Consider the following 14,587-nt stretch of genomic DNA (forward strand, 5'->3'; position numbering starts at 1 on the left):
ATATGAGTTGTTCACTTTTGAGGTGAGAGATTACATCAATCAGGGTGTCAAATCAATCAAGTATTCACTAGGTACTTTGGGGGTAAAGGGTAGGGAAGACTATACTTAAATCTATTATTAAAAATAAAGTATATTTGCGGTCACTCAATATCTGATACTCAGTCATGAAACTACCTCACTCACAAATCAGAATCAGGCCCAATTTAAAGAAGGTGACAAAAATTCTTATACAGTTACAACAGTTTTTGAAGAAGACAGTTTATCATAAAACAAAACTCAAGTACAAAAATAGGAACCTTAATAGAAGGCTCAAAATATCAATGACATTGGGAAGATTTTTCTGTATTTACTAGATTGAGGCAGCAAAGCCACATACAAAACAAATGACTATTTTCCTCCTTGAGAAAAAGGAAATCAATGTGAAACATAAATTGATCTATGTGAAGCATAAACCGCCTCCAAAGGCGGCACTGATTCTATAAATCAAAAGTTTGTTTTTCTGCAAAAACCACTGATCTCTAGATTAAGGGCTCTTGGGTTATACCCATTATCAAAAAAACTACATTTTTAGCCTTTCAGGAATCATTTTTAAAATACATTAATTTCTCAGGGTATGTGCCCAGTAGTGGGATTGCTGAGAGTCATGTACCACAATGTTCACTGCAGCTCTATTTACAATAGCCAGGACATGGAAGCAACCTAAGTGTCCATCAACAGATGAATGGATAAAGAAGATGTGGCACATATATACAATGGACTATTACTCAGCCATAAAAAGAAATGAAACTGAGGTATCTGTAGTGAGGTGGATGGACCTAGAGACTGTCATACAGATTGAAGTCAGAAAGAGAAAAATAAATACCGTATGCTAACACATATATATGGAACCAAAAAAAAAAAAAAGAGGTTCTGAAGAACCTAGGGGCAAGACAGGAATAAAGATGCAGACGTAGGGAACAGACTTGAGGACACGGGGAGGGGGAAGGGTAAGCTGGGATGAAGTGAGAGAGTGGCATGGACATATATACACTACCAAATGTAAAACGGATAGCTAGTGGGAAGCAGCCACATAGCACAGGGAGATCAGCTTGGTGCTTTGTGACCACCTAGAGGGGTTGGATAGGGAGGGTGGGAGGGAAATGCAAGAGGGAGGAGATATGGGGATATATGTATAGCTGATTCACTTTGTTATAAGGCAGAAACTAACACACCATTGTAAAGCAATTATACTCCAATAAAGATGTTTAAAAAAAAACAAACAAACAGTAACTTCTGTCACATGACACTATAACCAAAAGAAAAGTTTAATGAGTTTTTTTCCTTAACCTTTCAAGTAAATCCTATATGTTAAACGTGCAACATAAAATGAGAAATACCATAAATTCCAAGATAAATACCTTTTCACAGGAGCATCGCCTGTCTGCTCATCAACATAATCTTGTTTTAGTTCCTCAGGAACATCACTGTCACTGTCATACTCCTGATAGGCACTTTTTTCTTGTTCATCAGATTCATACTGAAAAGAACACAGTATATTATTCAACAATGGGCACGAAGAACCAACCTTTCTTGGAGTCTTTCAACACAGTAAAAAAGTATCCAATTTTATAAGAAGTACATTACAGATGAAAGTTCTTAATAACTGAGCTTTAATTTTGCCATCAAGAAATCATATTAACTTTCCATTTTCTTCTTTATCATCCTACCTTAACCAGCTCAAAAGAAAATACAAACATTATATTTCAAATGCTTATAAATGCCCAAAAGAATCTCCATATAAACAAATGAAAACAAACACATACCCTGCTAGACCTTAGAACAGGAAAAGAGTGTTTAGTTGATTAAAAAAACTCTTCCTTCAAGTGGTTTCATCCTATTTATTTCCATTTTGCTAGTTCATTATAAAAAGCTTGAGAATACAATTCTGGTACGCTGGAAGTATTAAGTCAGCTTAATTAAACACAACACACATGCTAATATTCTATCTAATTCATTATGATGAGATTTAATTCCAAGGGCAACTTAGAAAATTAGGCTTAGCACCTATGGACTACTGAGAGCAAGGACAAAAATGGTGGACTTGCTCTTGAGAGGAAGAGTGCCTTTTCATCATCTTTTTGGCACCATGGCCCAGTGCCGGCAAGGGAGAAGACAGTGGAGTCCATGCACAACAAAGGAAGCAGCGGCAGTACCACCATCATCATTGCTGATTAGTATTATAAACTAATATGATTAAATAATGGCTAACATTTATTGAGTTTCAACCAAGTACTGGGCTAAGTGCTTCCATAAATTGTCTCACTGAATCTTCAAAACAATTCTATGAGGAAGTTTTGTCCCCATATGCCAGTTGAGGAGACCAGTATAATGACAATAAGGGAAGAAGTCAGTCCCCTAATTCAACAACTATTTTTTAAGAGTCTAAAGCATTACGACAGGCTGTTTTAAGATGTGGACCCTGACCCTCAGGACTTATGCTGTACTTGTGAAGATCAGATCACACATTAATAACTACAAACAAACATTAGAGACATTCTCCCTCACTTGTACACAATATGATCCTGGTGGCATTCAGAAAGGTGTTCTACACAAACTAGGGTCAGTTCCACAGTACAACAGATCCTCATTTCCAAGGATTCTTTATTTGCAGATTTCCCTACTCGATACAATTTGTAATCCCAACATCAATACTTCATGACACTCCTTGGTCATTCACGGATATGTGCCATGTGGAGTGGCAAACACTTTTGAGTCACCCTACATACATGTTCCCAGCTAAGAGCAAGCAAGGCGACACTCTACCTTCTTATTTCAGCTCTCCTGCTGTAAGCAAGTGCCCTTTTCAAAGTCTATTTAGTGTCACATTCTTAAAATTTTTGTACATTTTGCTGGTGATTTCACTGTTCAGAATGCCCCCCAATCATAGTACTAAAGTGCTGTCTAGTGTTCCCAAGTGCGAGAAGACTGTAATATGCCTTAAGGTAAAAATACGTATGTTAGATAAGCTTCACTCAGGCATGAGTTACAGTGCTGTTGGTCATGTGTTCAATGCTAACGAATCAGCACTATATTAAATTAGGTGTCTTTAAGGAAAAACACACATAAAACAAGGTTGTGTATGGACCAGTTGGTGAAAATGTTGTGACCAGAGGCTTGCAGATACTTAATCCCATATTTTGCTTAAGAACAACGGTTCTGTATTTGTTAATTCAGAGTTAGTGCTTACTTTATTGAACACAACTGCCATAAATAATGAGAATATTATTTCAAAAATATTGGAATGACTTAATTCCTTTCAGTTTAGTCTACTTTATAGAGGCAAAATGTCACAAAGAATCACTAAATTATGATTTTAAATATGGTTCTCTACAGAATAACTTCTACTTCATGATAAAACATGATAGTGGTATATTTTCATGACAATATTTTTAAAATTATATCTTCACTTAATAACAAAAACAAACCAAAAATATGGAGACAAATTCAACAGATTTTTGTCAAACCCAAACAGTTTTCACTTCAACTTCATCAAATCTAAAAAAAAAATTATACCTAGTCCCTCTGGAAATTAAATACTGTAAAAACGCCCTACAGGTAACTGTGAAGTAAGTATTTCCACATTGTAAATATGGGGAAACTGAGGGTCACAAAATCACAATAACTTGCCAAGATCCACACAGCTAATCAATAATAAAGGTCATATTCATTCATCTGCCTGCAAACCTTTCCATTAACTCACACTACTTCTAGTTTATACTGTTTTTTTGCGCTGCTCAGAGTGCTGTTAAAACATTGTATTCCTAAATCCTCAAAATATCCCTGCCAGGTAATTAAACAAGACATTACCCTGTTTCAGTTAAGGGGACATGGAACAAAATGACCTCCTTAGTTACCCAACAAGTGGCGTTGAGAAAAAAGTGCAGATGATCTATTCCTTCATACATCTGTCTATCCAATAAATCATATAATTATGCAGTGAATAAACTATGCTCCTACTCAATTAGTAACCTGGTAAGAACATAAAGAAATCTAATAACAACATAAAATAAACATAAAGGCAAAACTTATCATTCAAAAGGACAATGTCAACAAAGCATACTGGAAAGCCATTCATTACCTGTACAAGTAGTATTACAGGTGTCTAAGTATATAGGTAGGAAGGTGGGTGGTAAATGTATGAATAAATCTAGTCAATTACCTTGCTCATTGGGTACAACACGCTCAATAAGAAAATCCCACTAATGTTCCACAGTATGTTTTAAAAGCACCACATACCCCATTAGAAGCCAGGACGTCTTCTGTTTCTTCATCTTTGTGGTCAGCCTGAATTTCAAATGGATTCCCACCACTACAGTACTGCTCAAACAAGGTTATCATTTTTGAGGAAGTTGAGGATGGCTGCTTATTGGGTGAAACTGATGGGGAACGTGACTGTTCCATGAATTTAAATTCCTAGATGTTTAAAAAAAAAAAAAAAGGAGCCAGATCCCTTTTAGCCACAACAATAAAATTCAAGTACATAAACATATTCCATCAATGCAGATGTAGTTAGTATAGAAAACAATCCTATTCTTTAGGTTATTCTTTTTTTTTTAGGTTATTCATTTTTAAATCTTGCAAGTTATCTGAAAGCACAAACTTGGACATACATGTTCAAAGGTTTTCCTAAAGACAAATCAGTCGCTGATGTCACTTAAAACAGTGTTATCTGCATCAAGCGGCTTTTGGCTTACTTTATGGAACTCCACAGAAAATTTTTTTAAATAACTTCAATTTGAATGATAATTCTAAAAATTTTTACATAACAGCAAAAGTCCTAGTAGAGTACAGTTTTAATAAAGTCATTCATAAAAACTAATTGTTGTTAAGTCAAATAGCTTGCACCATTTGAGATACTCTATGTGAATACATTGAAATGCAAGCATAAAAGATATACCTTTCTTTGTTATATTGATGTCTATAAACTTTCATTTATTTTTCTTCATATACCAAGAAGCTGACAACAAAAATACATGCTGAGGTCAGATGATACATCTTCTAGTCCTAGCTTGACTTTAATCCATTATATTCCATTAACTTCCTATATAATATTGGGAATGTCCCCTGATTCCCTATGCCTCCATTTCCTCATCTGTAAAATGAAAGGGTCGATCTAGATCAAAGAATCACAAATACCAAAACTAGATAGTTATAGCACCCAGTCCAAATCACACACTTCTCAGATGAGGAAACTGAGGCAGTCCAGAGGGATTCAGGTCCAAGTTCAAGATTATACAGCTAATTAGAGGAAGAGATGGAATAATGGCTAAAGTTCTTTAGAATTACAAAACTCTTGATTTAATGATTTTTAACAAAAATTTAGTACACATTTTTCTTATACTTTTTAATCATTTTAATATTATTCCCCAATTTAAAATTTTTCATATTCAGAGATAATCTTCTTTAAAATTACATTGGTTTACTAAGTTTCAAATGATGTGTTTAGTTTCTTTTTAAATTGCAGCTACACATTAAATCAGATCCACAATAACGCTTAAAAATCAGGCCATTACGGGCTTCCCTGGTGGCACAGTGGTTGAGAGTCCGCCTGCTGATGCAGGGGACACGGGTTTGTGCCCCGGTCCAGGAAGATCCCACACGCCGCGGAGCGGCTGGACCCGTGAGCCATGGCCGCTGAGCCTGCGCGTCCGGAGCCTGTGCTCCGCAACGGGAGAGGCCACAACAGTGAGAGGCCCGCGTACCGCAAAAAAAAAAAAAAACAAAAAAAACAGGCCATTATTTTAAAAATTCTAAACAAGGGGTGACTATAAATTAATAAGACAAAAAATTTTTAAAACAAAATCTACAGGAATACATGTGTCAAACGAACACTATCTCAGCTGTAAATAGCTTTCAATGTAATTACTTTTTTCCCCCATTGTGGTTACAACATGAGATCTACCATTAAAAAAACTTTAAGTGCACAGTATAGTATTGTTAACTACAGGCAAAATGTTGTATCATAGATCTCTAGAACTTACTCATCTTACATAACTGAAACTTCAAGGTAACCACTTTAAAGGATATAATGCTCACTTGGATGGAAATGTTTCAACGTACCTTGTAAAAAAGTTGTTTTCTAATTACAGCAAGTTTATATACACGTGTACCCCCCCACACACACACAAATTGATGGTTAACTACAAATTCAAATAAAAGTATTTAAATAGAGATTCTAAAATCAATGCTGGAATTCTAAATAATGTTAAGGAATCATCTTAATTTAATAACTCTAAATAATGTTAAAATTAATGTTAACTTGATTGTCTTTAAAGCATTTATTAATCAACATGTTTCAGTGTATTTAATATTTCCACATTAGGAAAGCAATATGATAAACCTGGATGAGAAGTAAGCTATTATACAATATGAGCATAAACACTGTCCCTTTAAAAAAACTTTTAATCATGTATTCTTTACATTTATCCAGGAATAAGAAAATTCTTTCTAGAAAGCCATTTCTTCTAAAGGCAAAAACTACACACTCAACTTTCTAAACAGGGATCTAAATTTATATACTGTATTCTGATATTTGATATTTGTCAGATAGGACATGGTCTACCACACAAGAAATATTTATCTATAATATGTTTCAACCAAGAGAAAAAAAAATAAAGATATTTTCACATATTACATTATAGGATTCAAGGAATCAATTAACTAATAAAACTTAGTTATGTTTTTTTTTATAAGTGCCTCTTTTATCTCTGAGGCATTTTCTCATTACAGACAAATTTATGAGTTGCAGCATAAATTCAGAACCTATTAGACCCTTTAAGAAATGACAAATATTCTGCAAATATAAGCATTTTCATTAAAGACCATCAAAATATAACTGATTTTTCTGCAAAATTTAAATGAAGCAGTAGACCCTCTTCTGAAATCTAAAGAAAACAAATTATTTTAATTGTGACTCTTCAGGCAAAGGAGTTTTCCTCAAGTGTATAAAATGAATTTGTAAAAAGAGACAGATTTTGACATCCATTAAAGTATCACCTTGTAAAAGAGGCTTATTATTAATCACTTTTAAGGAAAAAAGGAAAGGCACTATTTCTTAATTTAATTATTTTAAAAACGTTTCCATATATATGGTTTGCTTTTAAAGATGACTACATAAAAGACTGATTTATTTGCTCTTAAACTTACATGAAGCTGCAAGATGCTGAAATTTGACTTAACAGGACAAAGTTCCCAGGTCTCATTTTCTAGAAACATTCTCAGTTCATCAAGCCGTGTTCTTAAAAAAAGAAAATGAATACTCCAAAAAATAAGAAAAGTACACTGCACACAAGAATATAACAAAAACTATTATAGAGTTATCATCATGATCATAATCAACTTTGAAAACCCATTCAGACCAACACAGTAAACACTTTTACATACTTGTTAATATCTTATCATCTGTAAGAGAAAACCCACAAATATTTACTAAACTCAGAATATTTTTACTATATTGCAAAAATAATGAATGCATAGGAAATGATATTTTTCTTAAGGGACTAAACTAAAAGCTACTCACCAACTCATGTACTTAAGACATCCTTAGCTATTAGTGCCAAAAAAAAACAAGAAATAATTTATAGGGTTTATAAAACCACAAATGCTAAACATGTTTTATGCTAAAAAGCATAGATCTTAATCATTCTTACTAAGCCAAAAGATCAAGTTGATTATCACTATCTAAATATATTTTAGCTCAGGGCCTATCTATCTCCACACAGCATTTACCAATTAAATTAGCAAGTATGGCACTTAAATTAGCAAGTAGTCACATGTCATACTGATTTCTTCTTTCTTTAATGCTATTGCTCTTACTGTCTCTCCTGAGTAATCAGTACATTATAGGAGCAATTCCAGAAAAACAAATACTTCCTGTTAACCCAGAAAACAAAGGGCCAGGGTCTGCCCTATTCTTCCTTCTTCCTGCAACAAGCCTCATTGTTGTTTCCAAAATCAAGCTAAAAACAAAATCTAGATTTTTTTAAATCCACAGGTTCTAAAGTAAAGAGGGAATAAACAGTAAAATCTGTGAAAAGCAGAAATTGCTCTAAATATTAGAGTTAACAGACAAGGACTTTAAGATAACTACTATAAATAAGTTAAATAAAATAGAGAAAAAGATGCACAAAATGGACAGAAATGAAAATTTTAAAGCATTGTAATAATAAAAACAAAAAAGAATCAAACAAATGTTCTATAACCAAAAAAATACAATACCTCAAATTAAAAACTGATTGAGTAAGTCAAACAGCAGAAGACAGGAATAATGAACTCGAAGACAGTGCAACAGAAAATATCCAAACTGAAGCACAAATGGAAAAAGAAAAATGGAAGAAAGAGAAAAGATCGTAAGAGATATGGAAGACACATTCAAAACATCTAGTATGCATGCAACTGTATGGAGAGGAGAGAGAGAAAGAGCAAATGAAATATTTGAAGATGTAGGTAATGACTGAGAATTTGGCAAAAGTGATTGTCTCCATACCTATCACCATATACAAAAATTAACTAAAATGAATCACAGATCTAATGTAAGAACTAAAACTATAAAGTTTACAACTCTTAGAATTCTACAATAAAAAGATAAATAACCCAATTTTTAAATGGGCAAAGGCTTTGAACAGACATTTTTGCAAAGGAGATATATAAATGATCAGTAAGCACATAAAATGATGCTGAACATCATCACTCATCAGGGAAATATAAATCCAAACCATAATGAGGTACCACTTCACAACCACCAGGATAGCTATAATCAAAGAGACAGTAACAGGTACGAGCAAGGATTTGGAGAAATTAGAACTCTTATATAGTGCTGGTGGAAACATAAAATGGTGCAGCCCCCTTGGGAAACTTTGGTAGTTCCTCAAAATATTAAACATAGAATTACCATATTACCCACCAATTTCACTCTGTATTGGTTTCCTGTGGCAGCTATAACAAATTAACAAAAACTGGGTGACTTATAACAACAAAAATTATAATCTCACAATTCTGGAGCCCAGAAGTCTGAAATCACAAGGTTGAAATCAAGCTGTCAGCAGGGATACACTCTCTCCAGAAACTCTAGAAGAGAATCTGTTCCTTGCCTCTTCCAATTTACGGTGGTTGCTGCCATTCCTTGGCTAGTGGCCACAGCACTCCAATCTCTGCCTGTCTTCACATAACCTTCTCCTGCATATGTGTATGTCTTTTCCTCTGTGTCTATATCAAGTCCCCTTCTGTCTCCCTTTAACTGTGATTGCATTTAGGGCCCATCCCGATAATCCAAGATAACCTCCTCATTACAAGACCATTAATTTAGTCACATCTACAAAACACTTTTTCCAAATAAAGTAACATTTACAGTTTCCAGATATTAGGACCTGAATTTTTGTGGGGGTGGGGAGTGGGGAGGAGGGGAACGGGGAAATGACCTGTCAGACTACCAAACACTCCCAGGTACATACCCAAAGAACTGATAATATATGTCTATGCAAAAACTTATACACAAGGGGGCGGAGTCGAGATGGCAGGCTAGGAGGACACGGATTCATGTGTCCGCACAACTAGGGCATCTACCAGGCACCGGTGAGGAACCACAGACACCTAAGGGGATGGGAAGAACCCACAGCGACCGGGTAGGATGTGGGGCATGGGGGGTGAGGGGAAGGGGAAGCAGAGGTGGGACGGGACTGGCACCCCTGAAGAGCAGCTGGAGGAGAGGAAGGGATCTCACACCCGAAGGGGGAAATTGGGGGACCACCAGGAAGACAAAGGAGCAAAAGGGAGTGTGGCCAGGTCTCCCCTGCCCACTTGGGCCCCCAGGAGCCTGCTGAGATCCTGGGCCTGATCCTCTGCCCACCGAGGCCCCCTCCAGCCACGTGGGTCCTGAGGGAGTGGGGGGGAGGGAACGGGGAGCAAAATTAAAGGCCAGACCTCTAGGACTGGCACCCCTGAGGGGTGGCTGGGGGAGGGGAGGAGTTCCTACACCAGGCGGGACACACCCACGGTTAGGGGTCCAGCGGGGACTGGGGAGACCCCGGGGGAGATTGGGAGTGGGGGCATGGAGGAATGGAAGGGAATGGGGCCAGAGCTTTCCCTGTCCACTTAGGCACTGGGAAGCCTGTTGGGCTCCCGGGCCTAATCCTATGCCCTTGGAGTCTCCCTCCTGCCTGCAGAGCCCAAGCCCCGCCCCTGCACCCACACCCAGGGCCCTACCTCTATACTCGGAGACCCCCTCTGAGACCCCCTCCAATGTGCTGGGCCTAAACCCCACCCACACACCCTCACCCAGGGCCTTACCTCCAAACTCAGAACTCCACACTGCAGAGGCCCTCCTTTCCACATGCTGCCTCTCCCCTTCCCTGCAGGTCCTAAGCAGAGGCCCTGCCCTACACTCAAACATCAACCCCCCACCTGCCTAGGTCTCACTCCACTGTAAACCCCACCCCTGCCTGAGTTCCACTCCCATAGCCAAGGCTTTTTTTTTTTTCCTCTTTTAGATTGGGGTTCTGTTTTACCTTGTTGATTCATTGTTCTTGATTCATTTATATTTTTATTATTCCTAATAAATCTTTTATTTTTCTAATTTTACTTTATTCTTTATACTTTGTTATTGCTCTCTCCATTTGGCTTGTTCCCCCTGCACGGCCCCCCTTTTTTTCTTTTTTCTGTTGTCGTTTTATTTTACATTACTGCAGTTGTTTCAATTATATTTTTACTTTTCATAATATATTTTTTATTTTTCTAATTTTATTTTGTTTTTTATTCTTTGATATTGTACTGCTCCTTTTTTTTTTTTCTTTTTTTTGCCGCACCATGTGGCTTGCAGGATCTTGGCTCCCAGGCCGGAGGTCAGCCCAAGCTCCTATGGTGGGAGCTCTGAGTCCAAACCACTGGACTAACAGAGAACCTCAGACCCCAGGGAACATTAATCAGAGTGAGGCCTCCTGGAGGTCCTAATCTCAGCACAAAGACCCAGCTCTATCCAACTGCCTGCAAACTCCAGTGCTGGACGCCTCAGGCCAAACAATCAGTAAGACAGGAATACAGCCCCACCCATAAAAAAAAAAAAAAAAAATGACAAAAAAAATACATTACAGACAAAGGAGCAAGGTAAAAACCTACAAGACCAAATAAATGAAAATGAAATAGGCAACCTCCCTGAAAAAGAATTCAGAGTAATGATAAAGATAATCCAAAGCCTCGGAAACAGAATTGAGAAAATACAAGAAACATTTAACAAGGATCTAGAAGAACTAAGCAAACAAACAGTGATGAACAACACAATAACTTAACTTAAAAATACTCTAGAAGGAATCAATAGCAGAATAACTGAGGGAGATGAACAGATAAGTGAGCTGGAATATAAAATGGTGGAAATAACAAACAGGGAACAGAATAAAGAAAACAGAATGAAAAGAACTGAGGACAGTCTCAGAGACCTCTGGGACAACCTTAAATGCACCAATATTCGAATTATAGAGGGCCCAGAAGAAGAAGACAAAAAGAAAGGGTCTGAGGGGTTCCCTGGTGGCGCAGTGGTTGAGAGTCCGCCTGCCGATGCAGGGGACACGGGTTCGTGCCCTGGTCCGGGAAGATCCCACATGCCGCGGAGCGGCTAGGCCCGTGAGCCATGGCCACTGAGCCTGCATGTCCAGAGCCTGTGCTCTGCAACAGGAGAGACCACAACAGTGAGAGGCCCGCATACTACAAAAAAAAAAAAAAGGGGGGGGGGTCTGAGAAAATATTTGAAGAGATTATAGTTGAAAACTTCCATATCATGGGAAAGGAAACAGTCAATCAAGTCCAGGAAGCACAGAGTCCCATAGAGGATACACACAAAGAGAAACACAGAGACACATTAACTCAAACTACCAAAAATTAAACAAAGAAAAAATATTAAAAGCAGTAAGCAAAAAGCAACAAATAACATACAAGGTTAACAGTTGATCTTTCAAGAGAAACTCCGCAAGCCAGAAGGGAGTGGCAGGACACATTTAAAGTGATGAAACGGAAAAACCTACAAACAAGATTACTCTACACAGCAAGGATCTCATTCAAATTTGATGGAGAAATTAAAACCTTTACAGACAAGCAAAAGTTAAGAGAATTCAGCACCACCAAACCAGCTTCACAACAAATGCTAAAGGAACTTCTCTAGGTAGGAAACACAAGAGAAGGAAAAGACCTACAAAAACAAAACAATTAAGAAAACGGTAATAGGAACATATATATCAATAATTACCTTAAATGTAAATGCATTACATACTCCAAACAGGGCTTCCCTGGTGGCACAGTGGTTAGGAATTTGCCTGCCAATGCAGGGGACACAGGTTCAAGCCCTCGTCCGGAAAGATCCCACATGCCGCGAAGCAAATAAGCCCATGTGCCACAACTACTGAGCCTGTGCTCTAGAGCTCGCGAGCCACAACTGAGTTCGCGTGCCACAACAACTGAAGCCCGCATGCCTAGAGCCCATGCTCCATAAAAGAGAAACCACAACAATGAGAAGCCCGTGCACCACAACGAAAACCCAATGCAACCAAAAATATATAAATAAAATAACTAAATTTATGAAAATAAATAAATAAATAAATAAAATCCTCCAACCAAAAGATAAAAACTGGTTAAACGGATACAAAAACAAGACCCGTATATATACTGTCTACAAGAAACCCACTTCAGACCTAGGGACACATACTGACTTCAAGTGAGGGGGTGGAAAAAGATATTCCTTGAAAATGGAAATCAAAAGAAAGCTGGAGTAGCAATTCTCATATCAGACAAAATAGACTTTAAAACAAAGACTATTACAAGAGACAAAGAAGGACACTACATAATGATCAAGGGATCAATCCAAGAAGATATATGCACCCAACATAGGAGCACCTCAGTACATAAGGCAAATGCTAACAGCCATAAAAGGGGAAATCGACAGTAACATAATCAGAGTAGGGTACTTTAACACCCCACTTTCACCAATGCACAGATCATCCAAAATGAAAATAAATAAGGAAACACAAGCTTTAAATGACACATTAAACAAGATGGACTTAACTGATATTTATAGGACATTCCATCCAAAAACAACAGAATACACTTTCTCCTCAAGTGCTCATGGAACATTCTCCAGGATAGACCATATCTTGGGTCACAAATCAAGCCTTGGTAAATTTAAGAAAACTGAAATAATATCAAGTATCTTTTCTGACCACTACGCTATGACACTCGGTATCAATTACAGGAAAAAACCTGTAAAAAATACAAACACATGGAGGCTAAAAAACATGCTACTAAATAAATAAGAGATCACTGAAGAAATCAAAGAGGAAATCAAAAATACCTCAAAACAAATGACAATGAAAACAAGACAATGCAAAACCTATGGGATGCGGCAAAAGCAGTTCTAAGAGGGAAGTTTATAGCAATACAAGCCTACCTCAAGAAACAAGAAAAATGTCAAATAAACAACCTAACCCTACAACTAAAGAAATTAGAGAAAGAACAAGAAAAACCCCAAAGTTAGCAGAAGGAAAGAAATCATAAAAATCAGATCAGAAATAAATGAAAAAGAAATGAAGGAAACAATAGCAAGGATCAATAAAACTAAAAGCTGGTTCTTTGAGAAGGTAAACAAAACTGAAAAACCATAAGCCAGACTCACCAGGAAAAAAAGGGAGAAGACTCAAATCAACCAAATTAGAAATGAAAAAGGAGAAGTAACACCTGACACTGCAGAAATAAAAATCATGAGAGATTACTACAAGCATCTATATGCCAATAAAATAGACAACCTAGAAGAAATGGACAAATTCTTAGAAAAGCACAACCTTCTGAAACTGAACCAGGAAGAAATACAAAATATAAACAGACCAATCACAAGCACTGAAATTGAGACTGTGATTAAAAATCTTCCAACAAACAAAAGCCCAGGACCAGTTGGCTTCACAGGCAAATTCTATCAAGCATTTAGAAAAGAGCTAACACCTATCCTTCTCAAACTCTTCCAAAATAGAGCAGAGGAAGGAACACTCCCAAACTCATTCTACTAGGCCACCATCACTCTGATATGAAAACCAGACAAAGATGTCACACAAAAAGAAAACTACAGGCCAATATCACTGATGAACATACATGCAAAAATCCTCAACAAAATACTAGCAAACAGAATCCAACAACACATTAAAAGGATCATACACCATTGAGGAGGGGAAGATGGCGGAAGAGTAAGACACGGAGATCACCTTTCTCCCCACAGATACATCAGAAATACATCTACACGTGGAACAACTCCTACAGAACACCTACTGAACGCTGGCAGAAGATCTCACACCTCCCAAAAGGCAAGACACCTCCCACGTACCTGGGTAGGGCAAAAGAAAAAAGAATAAACAGAGACAAAAGAATAGGGACGGGACCTGCACCAGTGGGAGGGAGCTGTTAAGGAGGAAAGGTTTCCACACACTAGGAAGCACCTTCGCGTGCGGAGACTGCAAGTGGCGGCGGGGGGGAAATTTGGCGCCCCGGAGGAGAGCGCAGCAACAGGGGTGCGGAGGGCAAAGCA

At 37.5% G+C, this 14,587-nt stretch overlaps 1 protein-coding gene across 3 annotated transcripts in view; it reads right to left on the reverse strand.

Moving 5' to 3' along the window:
* Nucleotides 1-14,587, reverse strand: part of VPS50 (VPS50 subunit of EARP/GARPII complex) — a 140,205-nt gene that overhangs the window by 37,800 nt on the left and 87,818 nt on the right. For 2 of the 3 annotated variants that reach the window (XR_003795229.1, XM_029233543.1), the window contains exons 17-19: nucleotides 7,186-7,276; nucleotides 4,276-4,452; nucleotides 1,398-1,516 (exon numbers count right to left, since the gene is read on the reverse strand). Coding sequence is in view for 1 of the 3 variants with exons in the window: in XM_029233543.1 (XP_029089376.1) it covers nucleotides 1,398-1,516; nucleotides 4,276-4,452; nucleotides 7,186-7,276 (387 nt within the window). In the remaining 2 variants the exon portion in view is untranslated. Of the gene's footprint in view, nucleotides 1-1,397; nucleotides 1,517-4,275; nucleotides 4,453-7,185; nucleotides 7,277-14,587 lie in introns of those variants that run through there. The other variant, XR_003795230.1, reaches the window with a different exon arrangement.

The sequence above is a fragment of the Monodon monoceros genome, unplaced genomic scaffold (assembly GCF_005190385.1).
Source record: "Monodon monoceros isolate NGI ecotype Baffin Bay Population unplaced genomic scaffold, NGI_Narwhal_1 Super_Scaffold_2, whole genome shotgun sequence".
Taxonomy (NCBI): domain Eukaryota; kingdom Metazoa; phylum Chordata; class Mammalia; order Artiodactyla; family Monodontidae; genus Monodon; species Monodon monoceros.